The sequence below is a fragment of the Aotus nancymaae genome, unplaced genomic scaffold, assembly GCF_030222135.1.
Source record: "Aotus nancymaae isolate 86718 unplaced genomic scaffold, 86718_ANA_hifiasm-v0.15.2.pri h1tg000067l, whole genome shotgun sequence".
Classification (NCBI taxonomy): domain Eukaryota; kingdom Metazoa; phylum Chordata; class Mammalia; order Primates; family Aotidae; genus Aotus; species Aotus nancymaae.
Window position 1 is genome coordinate 18,119,307 of NW_026988482.1, and position 26,748 is coordinate 18,146,054.

At 47.4% G+C, this 26,748-nt stretch overlaps 1 protein-coding gene across 2 annotated transcripts; it reads right to left on the reverse strand.

Moving 5' to 3' along the window:
- Positions 1 to 1,105: 1,105 nt before the first annotated feature.
- POMGNT2 (protein O-linked mannose N-acetylglucosaminyltransferase 2 (beta 1,4-)) lies at positions 1,106 to 26,137 on the reverse strand. Of its 2 annotated transcripts, none has more exons than XM_012470711.2 (2): positions 25,902 to 26,137; positions 1,106 to 3,407 (listed from the first exon to the last, which is right to left on the reverse strand). In XM_012470711.2, exon 2 carries the CDS (start codon positions 3,300 to 3,302, stop codon positions 1,560 to 1,562), a length of 1,743 nt encoding a protein of 580 aa, XP_012326134.2. In that variant the 5' UTR covers positions 3,303 to 3,407; positions 25,902 to 26,137; the 3' UTR covers positions 1,106 to 1,559. The 2 variants fall into 2 exon arrangements, with proteins under 2 accessions (XP_012326134.2, XP_064223041.1); XM_064366971.1 differs by lacking the exon at positions 25,902 to 26,137 and adding an exon at positions 9,423 to 9,909.
- Between the last annotated feature and the right edge of the window lie 611 nt (positions 26,138 to 26,748).

Sequence of the window (26,748 nt, forward strand, 5' to 3'; positions counted from 1 at the left end):
GGAAGCTACAGTTAGGGAGAAAGATACTCTGGGTAAAAGGAATGACATAAGGATGCATGGTGACCATGAAAATGCATCATTCAGATCTCCTGTGGCACAGAACATGGGATGGCCCAGCTGCTGTGCTGAATTCACCAAGGTACTGATGCAGAGGCCACATTTCCCACTGGGGCTCCCAGCTGATTAGCGTGGTGGGGATACTTATCTAATGGACACCTTCAGCTCAGGAACTCCCCATCAGCCTGGTTAAAAGGTGTGCCATATAGAAAGCACGGAGCTACAGACTGAGGCTCCACCTCCACTCCCCGGCTTTTTTCCCTCTCCCCTTTATAGGAGTCAGACCTGCAGCAGGTCTCTCTAACAACAAAAAGACCAAAACTTCTTTCTTCAGGGCAGACTTCATCTTGGGCGAACTTTCTAGCTCTGCTCCCATGGAAGCCAGACAAGCGTTAGCTGAATGTCAGGTGTGGTATTAGGCAAAACTGCCCATGGGAGTTTTTGACCTCTGATTGATAAACTACACCTGGACTGGAAGGACAAATAATCTACACCATCTGGTAAGAAACCATAGCCTTAGGCGTCCCCAAGTGCAGAAACTCATAACTGGGCATGTCTTTGAGGGGCCCTGCGAACTCTGATTGTGGGTTGTTGAAAACACATTGACTCCTATAGGGCATGGGCTTCTGAACCAAGGTGGCCTTCAGGACTACTGATGTGAAGACTGCTCCTGTGGAAGGGAACTGCTGGCACGGTCCTGCTGGCACACTAAGCATCTATCTCCATCCTTCTAAGCACCTCCGATGCCAGGTATGGTCTGTCCTCTTGCGAGTCTGAATGTCTAGTTGAGCCTAAGAAAAACCCATGGTGGATACAGCTCTTCCTCCCCTCAGCCCTCTCCCACCTACTTCTAGGCTTTCATCCCATGTAGGTGGAACTGTGATATTAGTTCAGCTAGTCAAGATGAAATCCAACCAGCTTGCTCACTTGACCGTTCTAGACACTTTCCCATTGCCACATCTCCCTAGCTAACAATCAGGATTAAAGGGCACTTGGGTTTTGATGACCAGCCCCCCTTCTTCCCATCCAATAAGAAAACTTGACCAAGATGCTTAGAATCATTTAATGAATGTTCCAAACATACCTTTCACTGGGCTATGGGTAAATTTCACTGGGATGGAAGCAGATGAACCACCCAATCAAATAGCACATGATTACTTGGTTTCCAGAAATCTGGATACCAGAAAAACTCAGTAGGAAACATCAGGATCACCTAGCCAGAGGTTCCTTGTGATTCTTTCCTTCCTCTCCTCTTCCTCCTCCTTACTAAGGAACTTCTCCAGGGGTATGAATGTTCAGGATGGGAGAAGGCGGGGGTTGCGTCCCATATCTCCAGGGCAGAGAGAAGTGCTGTGACACCACACCCCAGAGGTAACAAGATGACAGGGAGGCACAGGCCTGCTCAATAAATAGACAATAGAAGTCTCCACAGTGGGATTAACGAGCCCAGAGAAGCTGAAGTGCAGGAGCCACCCTCCCGAGGCCAGGCTGTGGCCCACTCACTACGTGCTGCACACCAGCACATCTGCAAAGGGTCCCAGGAGGATCTTGTTGAAGATGCAGCGGACCCACACCAGGTAGGTGGTGAAGGGTTTGATGTTCTCAGTGAAGGTGTGATTCTGCAGGGCCAGGATGTAAGGCACGTAGGTGTTCTCTCCCTGCTCCTGCAGCCACACCTCATACTTCACCTCCCTCACCTTCAGGTACTTAAGGTTCCATGGGATCTGCCAGGAGATGGTGAGGCGGGCCTCGGAGGCGCCATGCACTGACGCCTGGCACCGTGCATCCCGCACCTTGCCTGGATACAGGCCAACTGTCCACTTCTGCTTCCGTGGTCCTGGCCGGCCCTTCACCACGCGCCGTATGGTTTGAATGAGGGATGGGATGTCCACCCTGGTGTCCTGGTAGATTCGGAAGAGCCACTCGGGGTTCCGGCAACAGAGATGCCGTGGGACCTCGCGGCTTTGCAGGATACGGGCTTGCTCAGCCCGGTCCAGGTGGGTGATGCCCCCCTGGTCCCAGGGCCACTCAGGGTGTGTGACTGTGTTCTCTGGCATCATGTTCCGCCAGGCTACATATTGGAGGTCCATGCCAGGCAGCATGGCCAGTGTCTTATAGGGAGTATAGTGGTCGGGATTGACGGCATATGGGAAGAGCTCCACCACAGTTGCCCCACGGGGCAGGAAGAGGGTGGTGACCAGCTGGGCCCCATGCATGCTGACCAGCATGGAGGCATTACTGACCAGTCGCACGACATCAGCAAAGGTGTGGTCCTCCAGGGACACTGTCACTGTCTTCATCTGGAACTCCTGGGCCAGTGCCAGCAGCAGCTCTGCTTCATTCAGGATGAGTCTGTTCTGAGTTCGGCTAAAGACCAGAATGTACTCCTCACCTAGCGGGGCTCCTGCCTGGCTCACGTTAAGCTTTTCCGTCATGAACCGTGCAAACTGCCGGATCTCATTGCCCGAGACGAGGATGTTGGCCTTCGGGCCCTGGGGCTGGACGAAGCCATACTGGTACCAGGTGGTGATCTTGGAGAGGCCCACGAAAGCATGGGAGAAGCATAGCAGCCGGCCTAGGGTCTTCAGCTGTGCCCGCAGGAGAGGCTGCTTGGGGCTGAGCAGCTTGTAGAGGTCGAAGTGTGCACCCTCGCCCCAGCCCTCCATAAAGAAGAGCCGTGCCTCGTGGGCCAGGCCGGGAAACTGCCGCAGGGTATAGAAGAGTGGCAGCAGGTCGTCGTGGAAGACGTGCATGAGGTTGTCGGGGTTGAAGCGGTTGGCGATGAGGGCCACGTCTGGCACAAACACTGGCTTGGGCATGAAGCGCAGGGCAGCAGCAGGCAGCTCCACGAAGTTGAAGTACTGGGTGTTGTGGTCCTCCACGGTGGACAGGTCGAGCAGGGCTGGCTGGAAGCGCCGGGAGCCCAGGTTGGGCAGCATGACAGAGGTGTTGCCATGGAAGAAGATGAACTCCTCAGCCTCGTTGGAGTAGCAGAGCCACTTGAAGCGGCAGATGCGGTCTGTGTGCGTGCGGCCTGTGCACACCATGTGTGTGCCGCCCTCCATCAGGATCTGCAGTGCCTTTGGGTAGTCAATCCTCAGTGTTGGCGCTGGGTCTGGGGCCTGTCGGCCGAGGGCCAGCTCCTCCTCCAGTGTGGCCGCATGCTCACGCAGCCGCACATGCTTCCACAGGACCGCCGCCAGCACTGACACCAAGAGGGCATTGAACACTGCTGAGAGGTGCATCCTAATGCCACCGTGCGGCCCTAGTGAGATGATGGCCACTGGGAAGCACCACAGGCCAGGCGGGCCTCACCCATCCCTATGGGCATCCCAAGGACTGGTGAAAGCCTGCAGGAGGAGAGAAGGAAAAGAAAAAGGAGTTGGCACAGTCTGCCTGGCATCATTACAAGTTCCTGCTATGTGCCAGGCACCGTGCAAGGCTCTGTGTGCCTGCTACAGCACTGGATCCTTGCAGCCAGTGTGCATGTTGGTAGGCATAGATTAGACCGCTGTTTAAAATAGTGACTCCCTCCCCATTGCCTGCATGTTGGAGAATTCATCCCCACACCTAACTTTGGGCTTAGCCACTTAACATGCTTTAGCCACTGAGATGTCAGCAGGCAGAACATAATCAAAGGTTTGGAAAGTGTTTGGGCTGGCTTTGACCTCTTTATGACACTGCCATAAGAAGAATGTATTCAGGCTAACTTGCTGGCCCTAAGAGGAGTGAGATACAGCCATATCCTGTCTGGCTCAGCTGATCCTCCATGACAGTGTGGGCCCAGCCAAGAGCAGCAGCACCATCAGCCACACCCAGCCAAGATCAACCAACACATAGACATCTGAGCTGACCAACAGCTGATTAAACATTCCTAAAATTCTGGGGCTGTTTGTGCTGAAGCACTGCTGCAGCAAAAGCTAACCAAGAGAGATATCTATGATGACAGGCCACAGGAAAATCCCTTGCAGGGGCCTGACACTCCTGGACTGCCGGGTAATGACTTCCTTAAATGAGAACAACTAGCATCGGAGACCTGTGAACTCTGTTCCCAGGTTGCACACTGAGACTCTGGTACTCCGCCTCTGGGAGACACACACATGTAAGCACGGGTAGGTGAGCTAAGCTTTGCTCTTGCTTAAAGCTCCTTTAGAAATCATGCCTGCTGAGTTTTAGAATCCCTTAGGAGGGTAGAATCTCATCCCCTCAGTGGTAAGATAATTGTATCTGGGTGTCACCATTGAAAAATGTTTTGTACACTGAGGCAAAAAACCCAATAGGGTTTTAAATGGCCTCTCCCCCACACACACACCAACAGAGAGAGGCCTGGCTAGGGATGGGCATTTCCTCCTTCTTCTTTCAATATTGTGAAGGGTATCATGCCTGCTCTGGGACCCAGGATTATTCAGACAGTGGAAGAAGCTCATCCTTAGTGACACAGGAGCAGCACAGGTAACACCTGACACCTGCCAGGCACTGCACTGTCAGTGACTAGGTCCTGAGGCAATTCCCACCTCCCTGCAATAGAAAAAATCAAAGTGCAATCGTGCCCAGAAAGAGAAGGTATCTTCAGCTAGGTTCTCTAAGAAGCAGAGTCAAGGGCAAGGATTTGAATCTAAACATTTTGAGAAATTATCCTATGAAACGTTTGTAGGAGAAAGGGAAAGTGAGACAGAGAAGGGACCAAAGCCAATACATACAGGGCACATTAATGAACAGCTAATGCCATGCACGGTCTTCCTCCCATGATCATATGCTGGGTATAGTATGGAAGCTGGGATGTGTGTCTGTTAACTCCTGTCGGGCATTACTTAGTTGAAGGCCATTCCCGGAGGCATGAGATCTCTTCTGGCCTACTCTTATCCAAAGGTTGGGCCCACATATATGAATATATAATCCCAAATTTCAGGAAATGAGAATTACCCTGACCAGGTAGAATACACTCTAGCTTCCTCCCACCACCTTTTTTTTCTAGTACACTCTTATTCTAAGGTAATTAAAAAAAAAAAAAAAGCTGCCCATAATCATCTTAATTAACTTTCCAACCTACTAATGAGGTTGGCAACTTGCTATTTAAAAAATACTGGTCTACTCCAGATAGTCTCAAGCCTGGCTGATTATTGGAATCCTCAGGAGTATTTGCTAAATAAAAATCCCTGTTCCCAGGCAGTAGTCTTGGAAGTTGATTTAGTAGGTGTGGAGTATGGCTCAGCCATCTGCATTATTTGTTTCTTTTTTTCCTGCCTTCTTGTGAATTACCTGAATTCCACTTTGATTTATCAGTAGTGTTTTTGAGTATATCTCTTGGTATAGATATTCTAGTGGTTGCTCTAGGCATCATACTATCACTCTCTACTGGTATTGACATTTTACCTTTTGAATAAATGTAGAAACTTCACCTCCACCTAGGTTCCTTTATAATATAGTTGTCTTACGTATTTCCTCTACATATAATGAGACCACATCGGACAGTAATTTTGGCTTCAACTGTCCAGTATGATTTCCTCATGAGGGAAGGGATCATCTATTATATTCACCCATATTTTTACTCTATGTTTGTTCCTCATTCCTGATGTTCCAGGTTTCCTTCCATTCCTCCATCCCTTCTTTGAAGAACTTCTGTTAGTTCGCCATTCTTTTAGGGTTGGACCTCCTGGCAACACATTCTCTTAGTTTTCCTTCATGTCAAAATGTCTGATTTTAGCTTCATTCCTAAAGGATATTTTCACTGGGAATACAATTTGGAGTACAGATTTTCCTTCTTTCAGTATGTGAAAAATGATGCTGTCACACCTCCTCTGGCCCCTGTGACTGCTGATGAGGAACTGCCACCCTTCAAATTGTTTTTCCCCTGGAGGTGATGCATTGTCTCCTGCTGCTCTTAAGATGTTGAGTTTTCAGAAGTTTGACTCTGAGGTGCCCTGGCATGGGTTTCTTTGGTTTTATCCTCCTTGGGGTTTGCTCAGATTCTTCAATCTGTAGGCTCATGCCTTCCCCCAAATGTGGGAAATAGCCATTATTTCCTTGAAAATTTTTTCAGCCCCACACTACTCTCCTAGGACTCCAATTACACCAATGCTAGATTTAAAAAAAAAAATTATATTGTCCCACATGTCTCTGAAGCTCTGTTAATTTTTTTCCAGTATTTTTTCTCCCTGTTGTTCAGACTGGATGATTTCTATCATTCTGGCTTCATGTTCACTGATTCTTCCTCTGTCCTCTCCATTCTCGATTACGCCCATCCACTAAAAAATTTTGCTTACTCTATTTTTCCTATCTAAAAGTTCCATTCAGTTCTTTATAACTTCTTTTTTTTGCTGGAAATTTCGGTTATAATGTTATGATACTCTGGATCTTACTTAAATCTTCTATTTTAGTAGCTTCTGCTAAAACTGTGCTGGCAGAGGAAAGGAGAGCACTGACTCTTTACTGCTGGGTGAAGGTGGACGTCCAGGCTCTCTATTAGCCTCCACCAACACCATTGTGGCCGGGAGGGTGTGGGATACTCAGCACAGAGTGTGTGTGTGTAGGTCAAAACCCAGGTTCTGCAGTTGGGCTCCACTAACAGCCTGGGGTGTGGATGGAAGTCTAGGCTCCAAGGGGACTATGGTGGTGAAGGACGTATGCTACTACTAGGCCCTGGTGGTCAAAGTCTAGGCTTCCCATCAAGCGGGGAGGGTGTGGGGTAGCCAGTTACCACTAGGCAAAGGAGGAAGTCTAGGCTATCTGATATGACTTGGCTCTGTGTCCCCACCCAAATCTCACCTTGTAGCTCCCATAATTCCCACATGTTGTGGGAGGGACCTGGTGGGAGATGACTGAATCATGGGTAGGGGGGTTCTTTCCTGTGCTGTTCTCACGATAGTCAATGGGTCTCACTAGATCTGATAGTTTTAAAAACAGGAATTTCTCTGCACAAGCTCTCTCTTTGCCTGCTGCCATTTATGTAAGATGTGGCTTGCTCCTTCTTGCCCTCCACCATGATTGTGAGGCCTCCCCAGCCATGTGGAATTGCAAGTCCAATAATCCTCTTTCTTTGTGAATTGCCCAGTCTCGGGTATGTCTTTATCAACAGCATGAAAACAGACTAATACACTATCCATTTGGCCTTTAGTAAAACTGAGGGGTGGAGGGGGGAGGCAATTTTCTCTGGTGTTTTGCAGAAATGGGATATTTACAGAAAAAAAAATGTTTTGCTAGAAGGCTCCTCCTTTCAGTCCTTTGACAAAAGAGACCAAGCTTCCTTGGGGCTTTGTTTTGTTCTAGGCTCGTTGGCATTCCTGGATTGTGGGCTTCTCTAGCACCCAAGGTAGAATATATAGGAGGCAAGAAGAAAACCCAGAGAACTCACTATTATGTTGTTCTGTGAGTTCCAGGGTCCCTAGTTGGTCCACTCTTTTCTCCACCTTTCAGTCTTTCAATGTTTTATATATAATGTCCAGTGTTTTTAGCTATATTAGTAAGAGAAATTCGGATAAATTTGTCTACTTCATTTTGACCAGAACCTGAGGTATCCTTGGCATCTGTTTTGTTTTGTTTTGTTTTGTTTTGTTTTTTAACCAAGCTCCCAGGTGATTCTGGGTTACAAACAGATTTGAGGAAAATCAAGTAGCTCTTAACCAAAGAAGCAGTCCATGAATCACATTACCACTTGTAAGTTTAAAAGCTTGGAAATGTTTTCCTATTTCTTTTGTATATAAATTAGAGTAGGCTCAATGTTATCCTTATAATCACATCACCATCACTGAGTTGCTTTCTGATACATCTTGAGTCAGGAAGATGAGGATCACTGTTTAGCTGGTACAAGAACCCACAAACCCACTGCCTAAGCTGCGGGCAGCAGTGAGCAGCCTACGTGTTAGTTATGCCTTACTAATAGCAACAGCTGGTATGAGTTACTATTCCGCTTTACTTCACTACAAAATATCTTTTGGGTTTCAACAACACCCATATGCCCATAGGAGTATGCTATACATGTGAATCTTCCCTATCACGTATTATAGGGGAAAGACAAGGGGCCAAATGTTCCAGCCAGAACCCTGCAGAACTTCAGATCAGGTCTGTCACTTTGCTGTGTGACACTGGACATGTTGCTATGCCTCTCTGGCTCCTGGGTGCCTGGATGATCAGGATAAAGCATCATGCTGACCTTAGCTTCTCACCTGCTTAGCAATCAACTGTGAAAAACAGGATGCCAGCAATAAATATAAGGACAGCTAAGCCAGGATACAAAGGAGTGGCTTCATTTTCTTGTTCTCAGAAGAAAGGAGAGGTGACTCCCATTCAGGCAATCATGTCTACCCAGAACCTCAGACGATGACCTTATTTGGCAAAAGGCTCTTTGCACAGGCAATTAGATAAAAATCTTGAAATGAGATCATAATGGATGAGGATGGGTCATAAATCCAATGCGACTACCCTTAAAAGAAACAGAAAAAGACACAGAGAGAAACAGAAGGTCATGTGAAGATGAAGACAGAGACTGGAGTGATGCAGTTATAAGCCAAAGAACCAGCCTGGATGACCAAAAACATTAGAAGCAAAATAGACGCGAGGAAGGATTCTCCCCTAGAGCCTTCAGAGGGAGCATGGTCTGCTGACACCTCAATCTTGGACTTCTAGCTTTCAGAACTGGGAGAGAATAAATCTCTTTCATTTTAAGCCACCAAATGTGTGGCAATTTGTTGCAGCAGCTCTAGAAAACTAATATAGGGACCATAAGAATTCATTTGAAAAAGCGGTTCTGTGCTCTTAAGAAGGAATTCCATTACTACTAAGCAAGTCCTCATTTCACTCAGAGAAGCAATTTGTCCAATGTCACACAGCAAATCAGGATTAAGAATGGAAGTGCTCTAAAACACACCTGCTGTAGTGCTGCCTCCCAGTGGGGATGACTGGGGAGGCCAGCAGGTCACCAGCAGGCCTGGCTGTGCAGCTTCTGTGTTCAGGTTCTCATGAGGTTAGGTCTCCGCTTTGCCATCCACCTGCCTGGCTCCATCCAGGGCCTGGGCCAGTCTGATGTGGATGAGCTGCTCGAACCCTCTTGAGGGGTGGGGACTGGATCCAGGAGTCAGAACACCTCAGTCTCGGGAAGCCAACTCCCTAGTTGACTTGTGGGTTTGCTCTTCTGCAGATAATTTTAAAGGATCCATCAGTAGCTATCACATCGTCTCCCAAACCAGCCTGGCTCTGAGCTTCCAGTGCACTACTGGTTGCAGGTAGCTCCCAGGAAAGGATATGCACTGTCTGGGTAAGTTTGAGGATAAAAAGACAGAAGACTCAGTTCAAACCCCAGTTCCTCAACCTACTGCATGTCCTTTCTGAACTCAGCTCCTCATCAGCGAAAATGGGGGTACAACACCCACCTTATAGGATTGTGGAGGTCAGAAATGATGTATTAGTTGAATTTCATGAATGGTGATACTCAACCACTTTTCACATATAAAAACCACAGTTTCATTCCATCAGGCTCAACCTAACAGGTGCAGTATATAGCAGAGAAGAAAAGAAAAAGGTTTTAAGGCACCAGATGGTTAATAAAGGGCCACTGGGATATAGACAAAACATTGGCATTTTAAAACATTTTAGACACACTTGGCCGCCTTTATCTGACTCAAAGCAAAAACGGATCAGTACTGAGGCAGGAATTGTCACTTTTCATCACAGTCATTTCAAACAAAGGATTTTAAAAGCTAAGCAGGGGAAGATTCCTTCCAAGGAAGATGGAGACAGATCAGACAGTGAACGCTGTCACTGTCATCGGTAGCACTTTGGACCTGGTTAGTCACCAACCCTTTGCTTCTTGGGTGTCCAGGTCAAGTGCACTGAGAGATGATGTAATGGATAGTGTTGCTTCCCCCAGCGTCCACTGCCCTCTTCCTCTTCCTAACACCATCCCAGTGTGTCCAGAGAGCCACCCTCCTGCTGACACCCACGAAGCTCGGAGAAGCCCAGACCTTCCATCTCAGGTGGGGTGCCAGCAGAGCCTACTTCTGGGTCCAGTTACTGGCCCAGGCATGGCAAGTTACCTGAGTGGGACCAATCCAACTGAGGAATAAGGTGTTGCATGCCATGTTCTCACCCACGGGACAGAAAAAGAAGGCATTGTCCCAGGACTGCTGGCTGCCATCTGCTGACCATGCAGAAACCAGCTTGAGGCAAAGACAATGCCTAGGACGTCATGGCCAAAGAGACACAGAGGACCCGGTGACATCTCCGAGTCCCATCTCTGGATGTCCCGCTGTGAGAAATGGTAACTTTCCTGATTGCTGAAGCCAGGTGGGTTGGGATTTTGGCTTCCCACAGCCAGAACATTCTAACTGGCATGGAGGAAGAACCCGTTTGCAAAGTGTTGTGTGTGAGGCAAACATGCAGGGGTCTGGCTGCGTCTCCTGTTTTTGAGCTCTGTGCTCTTGCCCAGGGGGATTATTTGGCATCAGTTTCCCCTGGACTCTTCTATAACTTGGGTAAATGAAGCCCTTTCCCTAAGAAACCTTTTCTTCCCCTGAGACATGAAAGCAGTCAAATAGAGGATCTGCGAAAATTTTCTACACTGGTGCCATTTACCAGAAGGGAATGAGGACTAGGGTCACTGAAGTGTGGCAGCACAGGCAGAAGGTGGGCTTCAATGAGCCCTGCCAGCAGGAAGTGCCAGACCCCTCCTGAGGAGCAAATGAGTCCACTGGTATAGCTGTTTCCTGGAGCTTTCTGAAGGACAAATGCAGGGGTTAGGAGGCAGTCCAGGGAATGTGACCCAAGGACACCACACAGTTCAGCCTGGTTGGAATGGATAGTTCACAAGAAGAAGTGGAGAAAAACTTAGAAAAATCAGCTAAGGCTGTTATACCAGATCAAGGAGTTTGAACTGTATTCTATAGGCAATGGGGAGCTATTACAGGTCTTGGGGCAGAGCAGCCTGGAGGTTCTCTGAGAGAACAGAGGTAGAAAAGCCAATTAGGAGCTGCCAAGCTCAGCGTTTCCCCATTCAGTACAGGAGAGGAGAGCCTGAGTGCTAGAATGGGGGGCCTAGAAGGGAACGTGCAGAGGAAGCTGGTGGGTCACACTCTGCATGAAGGGGGCACAGGAGCATGTTCCTGATGGCAATTCAAGTCCCAAAGTCTGCAGATGATTTAAATTTAAATAAATTCTTACCAACTCAAAGCTCATCCTTTACTAAAACTTCCACCCATTCACATCTCAATGGGCCTTCTTGGTGGTGAGAGAAGAGCATAAAGTCACAGCTATCTTGAGGGCCCTGCAGAGAGAATGTAGTGGGGCCCTAACTTCATTCAGGTCTTCAAGGCTCTTGTGGAACACAGACTGAGAACTTTTGGGCCAGCCACAGGTGAGAGGCCAGAGCTCTGTGTCTGCCTTCTTAGCTGGGTTTTAATAGCACCTCCAGTCAGCCCTGTTCATCTCTAGGGGAGTGTCTCCATGAGCCTAGAAACCCTGAAGCTAAGAAAGCTAATTAAACTCAGAGTTTCCTCAGTCTTTTCCAACCCACACACCCATTGATGATAAAGAGATTGTCTCTCATGCCCCAAACTGACTGGTAAAGTTCAGCATCCTCTTCTCCCTCATTCATAAGACTCTCCTCTGCAACATCTGCCCCTCAAGACCAGTGGATTCCATCAACCTTTACTTCCTGAAGTTGGTATTTTATATGAACATCTATTCTATATTTTACTTTTCAATGTAAAATTATATCACTGCATATGCCCTTTCAAATAGGCATGCCCCCAACTGGACATTCTCCATACAACCCCACCAGGTAAGAACTACTGTGCTGAACCACATTAAGGTGCTGATATGACCATTTCTGACCAGTGTCCCATGGTCCTGCCATAAAAACCAGCATGGTATGGACAGTTCTTCTCAAGAGAAAATGAACACCTGTGTGCCCAGTGAAACATATCCTCGGCTGGAGTTCTAACATGTGCTCTCTAGGAGGAAAGAGGAGAAGCCAGGAGCTAGAAAGAGCCCAGGAAGAGAGACAGTTCATTGATATTTGAGGTTAGGAGAAGAAAAAAAAAGAAGAAAATAAGAAAAAGGACAAAAAGGTCTAAGAAGAGAATGGAAAGACAGGGAGGAGAGACTGTCTCACCAGGGGGTGGAAGGGAGACCACCCTGAGGTCCTCAGCTCCGATCTAGGCCAGGGAACTGAAGAGGAACTCACACCGGGGTGACAGGGAGGAAGGCGTCAGGGAGGAACACGAGCAGGAAGAACAGTGGGAATATTTGTGAGTGTATACCCTAAAGGAATGACTGGACTGCCATTTGCAAGAGGAACTATGTCAAACGCAGTTTAAACACTTGTTGTACACACAAAATAGCAAGGTGCTAATTTCAGACACTGATTCTCTGCAAAGTATTTATTGATAATTGTCATAGCTAAGAAAATGGCTGGAATTACAGGCATCCCTAGTTCAGTTCACCAAGAGGGCCTGGAAACAATAGCAGTGCTGTAACAATCAGTATACCCAGTACCTAGATCTCAGTTTCTAAAAATCCTTCTCTACAAAAAGGAACCAGAGCTCCTTGGAGAAACAGTTTATTCCAGGGCTAGGGCAGGGAAAGTACAAGATGAGCTTGGAACATTTTGTAAAACTATTTTTAAAAAAATGATGGGGAGACAGTGAAACGGCACAGGAGCCAGCATGAAAACTCCCAACAGCTAAATCTTGGACAATTTTAGTACCAAAATTAAAAAGTAATAGTAATGAATTATAACCCATAGAATAAAATATCCATGAGTCAATATTGATATGAATAAATAATTAGGAGAGAAGGGACAGATCTTCCTTAGAGAATTCCAATTTAAAAATGTAGAAGCAGTCATGGAAATAGAAGATCACCATTTGGCAAACAGCACAGTAATAACTGTTGCAGGCAAGATCTGCTGATAGATGCTAAAATTAGCAGGTGAAAAGTATAAGAGAGGATATTTGCATAGTCTCAAAGTATCTCCCCATGAAGTACATATTAATTACAAAAGTAAAAATAGAAACTACAGTAGAGAAGCCTGGCAGACATGCCCTGAACCAAGTAATCAAAATTAACATCACCTGTAATAACATATTGACGTCACGCACCTCTTTATATGAAGCACTGAGACAGGAACACACTTCTGTGGTTTCCTTACCCAAAATGCGTAACTTCTATCTATATTTCTAAATGGGGATCCTTGGTTCTAGCTGCAGTTCTAACTCTGAATAAGGTCTGTAGGTTAGCTAATAGAGAAAATCTTAAACCCAAATTGGGGGATGTTCTACCAAATACCTGGCCATTACTTATGGAGCTAAGGTCATAAAAGACAAGGGAAGATGGAGGAGCTGCCCCGGGTTGGACGAGACTAAGGAGACACAGCAACTTAGTGCAGTGTGGGATTCCGGTTTGCATCCTGGACCAGAAAAGGAACATTAGTGGGACAGTAGGCAGAATTTGAATAAGGTCTGTGGCTTAATGTGTTCTGTGAATTTCTCGGTTTTGATCATTATACTGAGCTCTGTAAGATGTTAATATTAGGGGAAATGGGAAGAAATGGTTTATGTAACTTTTCTGTAAGTCTAAAATTTATTCAAAATAAAGTTATTTTAAGTTTTTTATTTTTAAAATAAATTAGATAACTTAAGAAACATGAGTCTTTTTTTTTTTTTTAATTAGATAAGAAACATGAGTCTTTCCTTTTTTTTTTTTTTTTTTGAGACAGGGTCTCACTGTTGCCTTACCCAGGTTGGAGTACAGTGGCACAATATCAGTTCAGTGCAACCTCAAATTCCTGGGCTCAGGTGATCCTCCCACCTCAGCCTCCCAAGTAGCTAGGAGTATGGGCATGGGCCACCAGCCTGGCTAATTTTAATTTTTTTTTGTAGAGAAAGGAGTCTGGCCATGTTGCCCAGGCTGGTATTGAACTTCTGCCTCAACCTCCCAAAATGTTGGAATTATAGGCATGAACCACCACACCCAGCTAAGAACATGAGTCTTTATAAATGTGACATGTAAAAGGACATGAATGCAGTTTGCTCTAAAATCCTCCAGCAAACAAAGCAAGTAGACAGACAGAACCGGACAGTAGGATACTGATCACTGTGGAAGATGATGGGGTTCTTTATATGTTTGTATTCTTTTGTGTTTGCTTGACATAATAAATAAGTTAAAAAGGAAACAATAGAGAATTAAAGAAATCACCATTTATAAAATAACAAGAGAATTCGGAAGAGAAAACAAGAAATAAATTAAAATTCAGAAAAAACAAAACCAGGCCCTCTCTGGAGAGATGGGAGGCAGACGCATACCCTATGAGCTGATACACATTTTGCCCTGATCAAAGAATAGCTTCCAACAGAAGCTAAAGCCAAAACAGACAAACCCAGGGAATATCAGATAGCAAGACCCTTACGGAGATGAGGAAAGACTCACCTCCAACATGAGAAGTTGAGCATCTCAGCCCCAAGTATTCACCATCTCTCTAGTGATCATTCTGCCACCTGCCCCTCTCTTACACAGGTTTGGCAGCAGGTGGGGATATGGGGCAGTGGCCACAGGCAGACGTCTAGGGTCCACATCTGGACCTGGCTGGCTGTATATGCAGTGGCCAATCTCAGCAAAGCACTGAAATCAAGGCATTAGAGCAAAGCTCATAAACCAGGAAACATGGGGTGAGAGCCTTTTGGGGCAAATTGGCAACTAAGCAGAGACCAGCCTTCGAGACTGGGGGACAAGGGGGCTGCTTCTAATTAGCTGCTAAGTCCTCTCAACCTCCCAATTCCTAACCCCTCCCAACCCCCATCCTCCTATCCCCATTCTCAGGCCCTACCAGAATAGTGTTGATGGAAGGCAGGACAGACTGGCCTGCATGGACTTGCACTGGGTATTTCAGGTTTCTGAGTTACCCTTCCAGGGGGAAAATGGGAAGAAAGTTTTGCTGGGGATGGTCAGAGCAACATATTGCTAGAAACAGCATGGTGGTTAGCACATAAGTCCTGGAGTTCTGATTGCCTGGGGGTTTCTACCACCTTTACCACTTATGAGCAGGCAACCTACACCACTGTCTGGTGAATACACCACTCCCATACCCGCCAGGCAGGTTAGCTTTGAGACATGTTCTACACTGGTTCCCAGGGTTCCCCGGTGGGATTAAGTCCCAGCTGTCCACAATGGTAACAAGCGTGATGCACATCCTTTTTGGCTGCCTTCCCTTCCCTCTCTCACTTTCCCACTCCCATTCATGTTTACATGTCTATTGGGACAGAACAGAAATCATCTACTTGCTACTGAATCCTTGTCTCAGGGAGACTTTTTTTTTTTTTTTAAATAACAGATCTAGTCCTGAATCCAGAGGGGAACCTTAACAAACATAGATATTACTGAATTTTGTCACTGTGGAGACATGGAAAACTACCCTTGCACTTCTACCTATGGTGAAGTAGGTAGCCCAAGTATGGTAGGAGGAAGCCAACAAGTACTTGGGCAGTCAGTGGTCACTGCAAAACACTGTCAGTCTGTTTCCCACATGCCTGTGGCACCTGCCCCTCCTCCCAACAGCCTGCGTCAGCCAGCCAAACTGAAGAACCATGCAAAATCTTCAGGAAGGTTTTCAAAAGATAACAGATGGAGGCAAGGAGTACATTAATCGGATCTCCAGCCCAAAAGAAGATAAAGAGGCCTTTCCCCATCACCACATCGAAATGTTCCTGGATAATAAACACACAATTCTCTAGGAGGAAAATTCACAATGGTGAAGAATAACTGGGCTAAGTTGCTTACTGGACAACAGACCCAGCGATTTCCCCTCTCTCCAGGCCAATTTCACTGCTGTGGGGCCACAGCAGCCTGGAGAGGCTGCCAGTCTCACTGACAACAGAACAGCAGCAGGGAGGCAAGGGGAGTGAGAGAGAGCCCAGGGGGCCATCTTTGGCCTTGGAGACTGAAGAGACTTGGAGCTAAGCCGCTGTCTTCCAGAGAACTTCAGCCTGGTCTGACTGGTGCTGTCTGCTTGGTCCTAATGGCTAATTGTTCAGGACAGCTCTGTGCACCAACAGTCTCCCCTGGGCACTGGTGACAAGGGGTAACTACTCTTTCAGGCCTCCATGCCCCACTTCATCTATCTCCTGGCTCTGCTAAAATGGGCAGGGGCCAGGATCCCAGCATCACAAGAAATCTGACTGTGCAGTGATGAGGAACTCCCTCTCAGTCTTAAGCAGCCCACCCTCCTTTGTGGACTTACCCTAAGAGCACAAAAGCAGAGCTGGAATGTGCCTCTCCCACACCTGCTCTCTTTAATCCTGTCTCCCCGTGAACCCCCTTGTGAGCAGTCACACAGGCTCGCCCTGTCTGCAGTCAGATCTGGCTGGCACCCCAGACCTGTTGAGCTCCTGCTACACTATGCTATGTGGTATGCTAGGTCCCTCACATGCACACGCAACCTCGCTAAATCCTTCCTTAGCCCTGCTCAGCAGGGTGGTACAGTATGTCTCCATTTTCCATCCAGAGAAAGGCTCAACGGCTGGGCCATGTGTTGACAGTCCAGGATTCAACTCCAAGCATCTCTACCTGTGCTGTCTCTCAGAGACAAGGGCTGCCCAGACAGAGTCTTGTCATAAGGAGATAAGAGGTGGCACTTAAGAGGCATGGGCCACATAGGATAATACATTTTGTCTCTTCTTAGTGCCTTTATGAAAACCGAGGCTGATTCTGGGCATGAAGGCCCAATGGTCACTGATGAGCAAAGGACCCCACCACCCTCTGGACTTACAGAGCCTCCAACAAGATGGGATCTGTACAAGACAGATGGTCTTTGACATGAGCCATTCCATACAGAGAAAAAGAAAACAAATCAGCTCTTTTCCTGCTTGGGCAAGGACATGACAGGTGCCCTAATAAAGGGTCCTCCAGCCTTACCCCTGCTCCAAGCCAGGACAGCCGCCTGCTTCAGTGCTTCCTGCTGTCTCGCCCTAAAGTGTCCCACTATGTACTCACCCCAACCCTATGAAGTACCATTATTCCTTATTTTTAGATGGAGAACCAGAGGTTGGGGAGGTTCCGTGATTTGCCCCAGGCTACAACAGGTGTGAAGCTTAGATCTTAACCCAGTGTTCTTGGACTCTAAAGACTGTGTTGAAAACCACCCTCAAGATACAGAAGACTCAGTCTTCATTAAAGTGGGGCAAGGGGCAGAGAAGAGAAATACCTCAGGCATTCAGAGGACTCAATCAGGAAGGATCGAGCTCAAATAAGGGCACACACATCCCACCGTGCTTTGCAGCCCAGTGCCTTCCTGGACCCATGACAATGACCAGGGAATGCCTCAGCTGAGAGTCATCAGGCTACGGGGCAGGGAGAAGGGAAGATGAGTGAATGCTGGGTAGATGTGATCACAGTGCTCAGTGGCGAAACTCTTGAAGGAGACAAAAAAGCTTCAAAGGGGACCTGACAACCTTGATCTTTATTTGTTTCCTTTCCTTTAGAAAAGCATAAGAAATCAAACTAGGAAAAGCTGCCTCTTCCCATCAGTCCTCTTACTCAAACCCTCTTACTCGGCCCCTCCACTGCTCCGGGACCAGCAGCTGATTCCTGTGCTGTACCTCCTGTCCCATCCTGCTACCAAGGATCCAATCAGCACCTAAAACTGATTCCTAGATTACCAACAGCTATTAAATAGGAACCCACTCTTACCTTGAAACACACTCAAAACCACCAGCCTCCAACACTTTATGCTCCAGCCAGTGTACTGAACACTGTATGTATATTTTCTCATTCAATCTTCAAATCAATATTAAGAGACTAACACTATTTCTATTACCCCACTTTATAGATTGGGACACAGAGGCTGGGAGAAGCTAAGTAAATGTGTCCAAGTTCCTTAGCGTGTACAGAATGAAGGCAGGATTTGACCATGGATTCTAAGCACTGTCTTATGCTAACAGCCCAGGCATCATTTCGACCTCATCTTCTCAGCATTCCAGGACCACACAGACCAGGGTGGGTTCTCCAACACCACCATGTTTATCTGCCTCTGCCTCCTCTGTGTTGGGCACCAAATTTAGAGCCCAACTGGAGTGGGGACAAAGAGCTTAGTGGCTCAGCCAGGACAAAGCATGATAAACAAAAATTTTTTCAAAAGAAAGAGAAAAAAAAATCAACAAGAGATTAAAAATATGCCTAGAAAATCCCTTTAGAAACTGAGGCATACAGGAGGAAGCCACCAACTCACTCCGCCAAACCACTTTACTAAGCTCCCAAGAGCAGCTAAATGTTATCAGATTCCCAGACTTTATGAATCCTCCTTTCTAGGATCCCAGCTGTTCTGAGCATCAGAGGATGGCATCAATATTGCTGTCGCACTTGCAGACCCCAGTAACAGCTGGGCAGCTGGGGTAGGGCCACTTACCTGTGGGGGGGTCACCATGTGAGGCTAGTCATTGGTGCTGGGTACAGACTGTACTTCTGGGGTCCTGGCCGGCCCCAGACATGGGCACAGAAAAGTCCATAAAGGCCTTAAAGTTTGATAAGGAGTAAAAGCCCTAGGAATTCTGGGCCCAGAGTAGGAGGTGCACACTCACATGCCTGCTAGGGCCGGAGCCAATGGAGAAAGTAAAGCTGAGGGTGGGCTGTCTGACTGGTGACTGAACACCAAATGTCAGCTGACGAGGGAATGGCAGGAAAACAGCCTGCTGGGACCTATCTGTATCAGTCTGGTTGGGCTGCCGTAACAAAATACCAGACAGGGTGCCTTAAACAACAGAATTTTCTCACAGTTCTGTCAGGGTTGGTTTCTGGTGAGGCCTGTCTTCCTGGCTCGTAGATGGCCTCTTCTCTGTGTAGGGTGGAGGGAAGAGATGGGCAGGTGAGTGGGGAGAAAGGGAAGCAGAGAGGAAGTGGGGGGAAGGAGGTGGGGGGAGAGAGAGAGAAACACTCTGATCTCTTTTCCTCTTCTTATAAGGACATCAGTTCTATCAGATTAGGGCCCCACCCTTATGACCTCATTTAAGCTAGAGATAGGATGACCTATCTCTAAATACAATCATAATGGAGGTTAGGGCTTCAACATATAAATTTGGGAGGAACACAATTGAGTCCATAGCAATACTCTTCTGTTTACCTAGAGAAGCAAGAAGTCCATTTAAAGTGTGAAATGTACTAATTTGTAACTTCTGGCACTTATTCAAATTGAGTGAAGATAGTATGCACCAAAGGCTGGTGCTGCTGGCCTCACTGCTGCCTGATAAAAACAGACGCTCATTTGCAAGCTCTGGTCTAAAGCAAATCCCCCATCCTGCTGGTCTCACCATGGCCTGTGCCAGGGTTCCCAGTTGCATGACTGCCAGAACCAGCTGCTCACCGATCACTCCTCCATGAGAAGGGTTACAGAGGTGGAGGGACCAGACGGCCAGCACCTGTCAGACCCAGGCTGCAGAAGAGCAGGCAGGGCCCAGGCCAGGAAGGGGTCAGCAACAGCATAGAAGGTTTTATATTACTTTTATAGCAATTTGACTTTTAAGGATTGTTCACACTTCCAATTGAAAATTATAGAATTCTTATTTTGTCACTGAAAAGCATTTTTGTCCTAAATGCAGCCTGAAGTACTAGTGCTGGATTGTGGAAGCTTTCAGTCCTGTATTCCTGTGTTGTCTTACATGTTGTGAATTAGTAAGGAGTATACATGTTTCACTAACTCAAGCTTATCCTCAGAATGATCTCTTTCCCTCTCCTTTTTTTTTTTTTTTGTTTTTGGTTGTCTGTAGTACATGGAACTGGTATTAATAACATAATGCTTACATTTGTGCCTAAATTAAATATTAACCTAACACTATTGATAAATTCAGGCATTTATAGATCAGGTTTTCTGACCAAGGTATTTACCCTTTGGCAAAATCTTGGCAGCCTCTGAGTGGTTCTTGTAAAACTTAACAAGTTTAAATATTAAGGCATATTTAACATTTAATCGTTCACATTCTTAGATTAAAACTTTGACATGGGTCATATCTTCTTGCTTTAGAATAAAGAGCAAAGCAAAGTCAAAGCTGGAGACATTAATCCACTGTCAATAGCTGATGACTGTGACTATATTGCCTTATCAACAGAAAAGGAATCTGTTCAAAGGAGGAAAAAACTCCAACAGAATTCAAGTTTGTACTACTTCGGTGAGACAGGCGATGTTAGTGTGGATAAACCAAGGCTTGAGTGTGGGGCAGGACGTTCTGCCTTCCACCAGCTCATCTGCAACCCTTTCACCAGTTTTCAGCCTCCAAATAATGGAGAAACCTTTGCTTGCAACACAGCCTGCCATGTCATCTGGCTTTTGCTGAGCACAAATGGGTCACCTGGAAGTGACATGTGCCTGTATTGGTCCTCTCTGGCATCACTGTGTACCAATGAGGTCATAAACAGGGACACAAACAGGGAACAGAACGGTGGGAACCTGTTTGTGCAGCTCACAGAAGTAACGCAGAACATGCCTACACCAGGTATTCTAGGTGAAACTGCAAAATCAGATGAAACAATTCTTACAGGGAATTCTCAGACCTCAATGTGTACATAGATCCAGATGGACCCTCAGGCCCAATTTGAGAGGGTTGAATTGATCACGAGAGTCCAAAGACACCCACTACAGGAAGAAGCATAAAACATTCACAAAGAAACACGAGGAAATGTGCACAACAGGAAATTGTCCAGGGAAGCTGGCTGGAGGGTTAGTGAGTTTTTAGCAAGGTTTTGGAGGTGTTTTGGTGCTGGCGGAGGACAAGATGAGCATCTCTGTTATGTGTCCACATGTCCCCATCACTCATGACTGCTACAAATCTGTCCACAGCAAGCATCACTGTCTAGTTCTCACATATGTCCAGCAAACCATGAGGCCTCCAAGCCATGGGCAGTGACGGTCAGGCCCAAAGCCATGTGCAGTTCGATGGACACTGCATACCCAGACAGGCAGAGCCCGGGGAGCCCAGGCTGCGGGGCAGGCACAGAAGTGCCAGAGCTGCCAGGAGAACTGGGTTTCACCAGTGGAGCCCTATGGGCTCAGGTGGCTACTTGCAAAGCCTTCTGCAAGGTGATGCTTTATAGCGGCCTGGTCACTAGTGGTCCCTGCCAGACACCCACATCAGCAAGCAGAAGGAGGCAACAGGATTAGGCTGAGTTTTTCTTTGGTCCCATTACCACTGTGTCACCCTCAATTCCTTGCTTTCCTATTATCATAGCTAACATCCACTGGCCAATCACTAGGTGCCAGGTTCTTCACTTTGCAATGATGATATTTATTTTAAAGATGGTAAAATCAAAGTTCAGAGAGGTTAGAAAGCCAAGTTTACACAGGAAGCAATGATAAGACTAACCCAGGTAGGCTGGCTACAGGGTCTGTGATCTTCTTTTCATCTGGAAATAATTTTAAACTTACAAAAAATTTGCATGTACAGGACAAACTCTTACTCAGATTCACCAACTGCCAATTTGACAATCTTTGTTTTATCATTCTCTATACAGTCAGCCCTCTGTACCTGCAGGTTCTGCATATGTAGATTCAACGAACTGTGGATTAAAAATATTAAAAAAAAAATACAATAAAAACAGTATCAATTGAAAAACAATATAGTATAACAACTATTTACATAGCATTTACATTGTATTAGGTACTATAAAGAATTTAGAGATGATTTAAAGTAGACAGGTGGCTTGCATAGGTTATATGCAAATATGACACCATTTTATAACAGGGACTTGAGCATCCTTGGATTTGGCTATCTGTAGGGGGTCTTGGAACAGGTCTGCCTGAGGAGGATAACTGTATACAAATTATCTTTCTTTTCTGAATCATTTTGCTAAGATGATAAGCAAACCTAAGCTCTGGGGCAGACTGAGAAGCCTGCCAGACTCTAAGCCCCCTTTTGAGACAAGCTGCCCAACCCACTCCTTCCCACACAAGGAAGGAGTTGCCCAACCCACTTCAACCCACTCCTTCCCACTCCTTCCCACACTTGTGGTGTGGGAGTGGCAAGAAACAAGTCCAGGTCTCCTAGCCACAGCTAAATGGACTAAGGATGGAGCCTGGGTCTAAAGCAACCACCAGTGGGGGACAAGGAGATGGCCATACCTGTAGGCCAGCAGAGAGGAGACAGGTCCCCTGAGAAAGGAGCCCCTGAACAGAGTAAAGTTGGACAGCTTCTCCAGTTCCTTACAATGGCTACTGTGTGACTCACTTGGAAGCTCTGGGACCCAGTATGACTGTGGCAACTCCAGAAGCCACTCCAGGATGTGCCATGATTCCTGCCACAAACCTCCACTATCAAAGGACCCCGAGGTGTGTTTCAACACTGGGCAATATAGCAGACCAGGTCCCCAACCCCTGCCTGAGGCTTGGCTCAGGGCTGAGGAACAACTACACAGCAAAGAAGGGGCCCTCTCTTAGCCTTTTCAAAATGGACAAAACGGAGAAATTTGTAGCATAAGATTGTACCAATGGCAGTCACCACTGGCAGAGTGAAAGATCTGATTCTCTTATAGGTGCTGGAGTATGTACCAGTGAGGACACGGGAAGCCAGAGAAAACAAAAGGATTGATCCTTGCTCAGGCTAGCTAAGAAAAAGAGGATGTTGGCCTCTGGGTAGGGGATAGAGATGAATGGTCTCATCATCTTACTTTACGGAGCACCTACTCTGCAAGAGGTGCTGTCTTAAGCCCTTTTCTGGCTCTATTTCATTTAAGCCTCACCCTCCAAAGCAGTACCAGTATAATCCCACTTTCTTTTAACATGAGAAAACCAAGTTTTAGTGGGGTTAAGTACCTTGCTTAAGGTCTTAAAGATCAAGAAGGGGAACTAGGATTTGAACCTGTCTCTCACTCCAGAGGTTTTGTTCTTAAGTACTGTGCTCATCTGTCATCAGACCTGGAGTAACACTCGATAGCAGAGAAGCAGAGCAGACTGTAGAGCAGTGAGTTTTTATTAGTCAAGGGCAAAGCAGGTGTGATGGCCCTGGAAATGCAGAACCACAGGCCCTGGACTGTAACTTAGCAACCCAAGGCTTCTTGCTGTAATTCCTCCCCACCCAGCCAGGCAGAGAGTACCCGGCTGTGGCAGGTGGCTTAGGGAGCTGTGGTCATTCTCTCACCCTACGGAGAATCTAGGTAATATACTAGGGTGATAATTATCCCATGTGCCCTGATGCTTTGCTAAGAGGGTTAAGCCATCAATTTAGAATTACAAAACCACTGCTTTTTAGAGCTACAAGAGCCCTTAGAGATGATTTCCTCCAACTCTTTATTTCATAAAAGAGGTCTTGAGAAGCAGTGTGAGCTTTCACAGGCAGCCAGGATTAAAATGGCAGCATGCTTGCTCTCAGTCTGGGGCTCCTTCTCCTTACATCCACAGCTCAAGGGCTGCTCTCCTTCGCAAAGCAGAGATCAGGCCCAGAGAATTATGCAGCCCCAGAACACTTGCCAGGAGCTAAACAAGGGCATTTCTTCTCATACACAAGTTTCCCAGGTCCCACCCAGCCCTGCCGTCCAGTGACGAGACCCTAAAGAGGCCACAGGGCTTGCCTGGGCTGCCTCTTCCTAACACCTCCTCCTGTGAACTCATTCAGGAACTATCCCCTACAGCTTCACCATGCATCCAACACCAGCCAGAAAGAGGAAACACATAGCCAGGCTGCAGGGTCCTGCCTCTGACCCATGTGGTGTGAGAAGACTCCCTGCTGCAACACTGGAGGCTGCCTCAGGTCCTAACTGGGCTTCAAGAATGCAAGAAAAGCAAGGACGATGGGCAGCAGAGAAGGAAAATTAAACAGCACCAGGTCTGGAGCTGGAGATTCCAGTATATGAGTTCCCATCCCTGTCACTTAGCAGCTATGTGACCTTAGGCCAATTCTTAACCTCTCCAAGCCTTCATTTCCTGGCTTGAAAAACACAACTATGCCTACTTCACAGCGTGGTTTTGTGAATTCAAAGAGACAGCATAGGCAAAGCACCATACCTGACAATTATTTTTATATTATTATTATTAATCATAATAATGGTAAAACAGCTCCTGTTCAGTGGCTTTCACTCTCAGCCAGGCACAGTGCTAACTGCTTTACATGCATTATCTCAATTATTTCCTACTACAAACCTGAAGTGCTATTAATTCACTTTCACATTTAAGGAAGTATGCTTGGAGGCATTAAGTGAATTGCACAATGTCTCACAGTGATTAGGTGGAGGGGTTAGGACTTAAAACCAAGGCTGACTCCAAAGCCCATGATGACAATTGCAGGTTCTGCCTTTTACATTCATTATTTCATCCAATTTAAGAAACCCTAGGAATCACATGACTGACTGGCAGGTCCTGGGCAAAGTATCCCACTGATAACCAAGCTGAGATTGACAAGGACCCTTGGAGAATGGGGGATTTGGTAATTTAATTTTCTAGTTAGCACAATATTTACTAGAGGGCTTTGTTTACTGCTAAATATTTTCTAAAGCAAGGCTTAGAGCAAGAACTTGCCAACTAGCATGCTTACATGGCCACAGTGGGCCCAGCTACCAGCACCGCATCCTTTCTGCTGAAGATCTCCACTCTCCTCTTCTCCTCCTCCAAGGGGCCGAAGGCTCAGTAAGGAATGTGCTGACCATCCCTGAGGATGAGGAGACCTATGCCCTTTTCTAGCTCTGCCACCATCTGAGACTGAGATTCCTCATCACTAATAGCAAAGGATGAGACGGAAGATCTGCAAGATCCATGAGAGCCAGAGAGGGCAGCTAGTCCCAATAAAGACGAACTTGGACTCCAAGCACCTCTAACACTTTCTATCGTTAGTCACCACGACTGCTGATAATTGCTGCACACTCATTGTTAGACACACTGGGCTGAGCACTTGCCTGGCATTGCCTCATTTCATCCTCACTGCAACCTCATGATAAAGGCACTGTACTTTTTCACCCCCACTTAACAGAAAAGAAACAGAGGCTCAGAGAGGATAAGTGACTTGCTCAAGCGCACACAGCTAGTTAGAGGAGAACCAGGATTTGAGGGCTGGGCACATATTGTAGTAAACATTTGGTGAATGAACCCTCCTCTATTTCTTAGCTACTAAGTCCTACCAAGTTCTCCCCAACCCCGAAGTCATCCCTTTCCACGCAGAACCTTGTTTCTCCCAAAAGTAGGGTCTCAGTGTTGGCTGGCATAAAGTAAGTGGACACTGGTCGCCCTGCACCTGGTGCAGGACTCCGGTCTCAGGGTCACATACTTTAGCAGAGGATTCCCATCAGTGAGCAGGAGGTGGGTTCCTACACACACATGTGGAGTCAGGAGTTCACTGGGTTCCTTTTTCAGAGGCTACCCTAGCACTGCCAAGCAGGCCGTGGCAGGCTCTTACCAACGGACACACATGGCAGGTGCCCTACTGGCCCGTGCTCAGGGATCAGCCGCAGGCTTGCCCGGGTTCTGCCTTCCAAGGCAGTTCGGGAGGCTCAAGCCCTCTGTGGGCACCTCGCGTGGCTGCCCACCACCCGCGCCAAATGCGCACCACCCATCACCTCCCCAAGCAAAAGGGCCTGAGGACCTTACGCCAGTGCCCGCCTCGAGCTGAGGGCTCCAGCTGGCATGCCTGAGGGCGCTGCCCCGGCCCTAGGCCCCCGACCCTGAGGGTCCACCCCCACCCCGCCCACCTCCCGCGCCTCCCTCAGCTAGCTTCACACGTCACTCCTCCGCTCTGCAAACTCTCCTGGCTCCCGAAGGCGTCCTAGAACCTCCCCCTCACCCCGGAGCCGGGCACCGTGTCGTCCCCTTCAGGGGGGTCGGGGGTTCTGCCTCTCCACTCCAAGCCCCAAGCGGGTGACGGAGTCCGCGCCAGCCCGGAGCGCGCGCATCTCACCTGAAGCCCGGGCTCCACGGGACTGAAGCCACCTCCGCCGACGCATCCAGGAGGCCCCACCGCGGCACCGCTTTCCCACACCGCCGCCGCCCCCGGCGCCAGCTCCTGGCCCAGGAGGCCCAGGCAGCCGGCGCAGGCTCGGCTGCGCCGCCGGGTTCACAGCCACCTCTGCCTCCGGGCTTGCAGGTGTTCGCCGTGCGCTTGCCCGGAGGGCGAGCCCGGGAAGGAGACTGTGCGCGTGCGCAGAACCTCGGGTTCAGTAGCCCAGACCTCAGCCACAACCACCCGCTTGGCTCGCGGAATCCTGGGAGGTGTAGTTTGCATCCGAGGTCAGCGTGCGCCACCACCAGCCTGAGGAATGTTGGGAGTGACAATTTGCGCCCGGAGAGGCTGAATTTCACTTGGTGTTAGGATTACACGATTATGGGAGTTCTGATAATAAATTTAAATGCAAGTTTAAACAACAACCAAATGTCATTCGTAAAGTCAAAGTAACTAATACGTCTACATGCTTTTAAAAATTGTAATGCTACAGAGAACTTAAATACAAAAGCACCATTCCATTAACCAGCTGTCACTTTATCCCACTGTCTGGTCCTGGTTGTCCAGTCCTCAAGGGCAGCTACTATGGCTGTGGCATCTGGCATTCCCCGCGAACTCTCCGAATATACATATGCCCTTATTTCTCGATTTATGAATTTTAGATCCCTTGACTTCTTTTTTATTATCTCTTGACTGTTTTTGAATTTAAGTCATCTAGAGATGCACCTACCACCACCAACTCCACCTCCATAGAGTTATAAGATTTCTCTCTATCAAATTGGGAAAGCCCTGCCTTTAATTTATA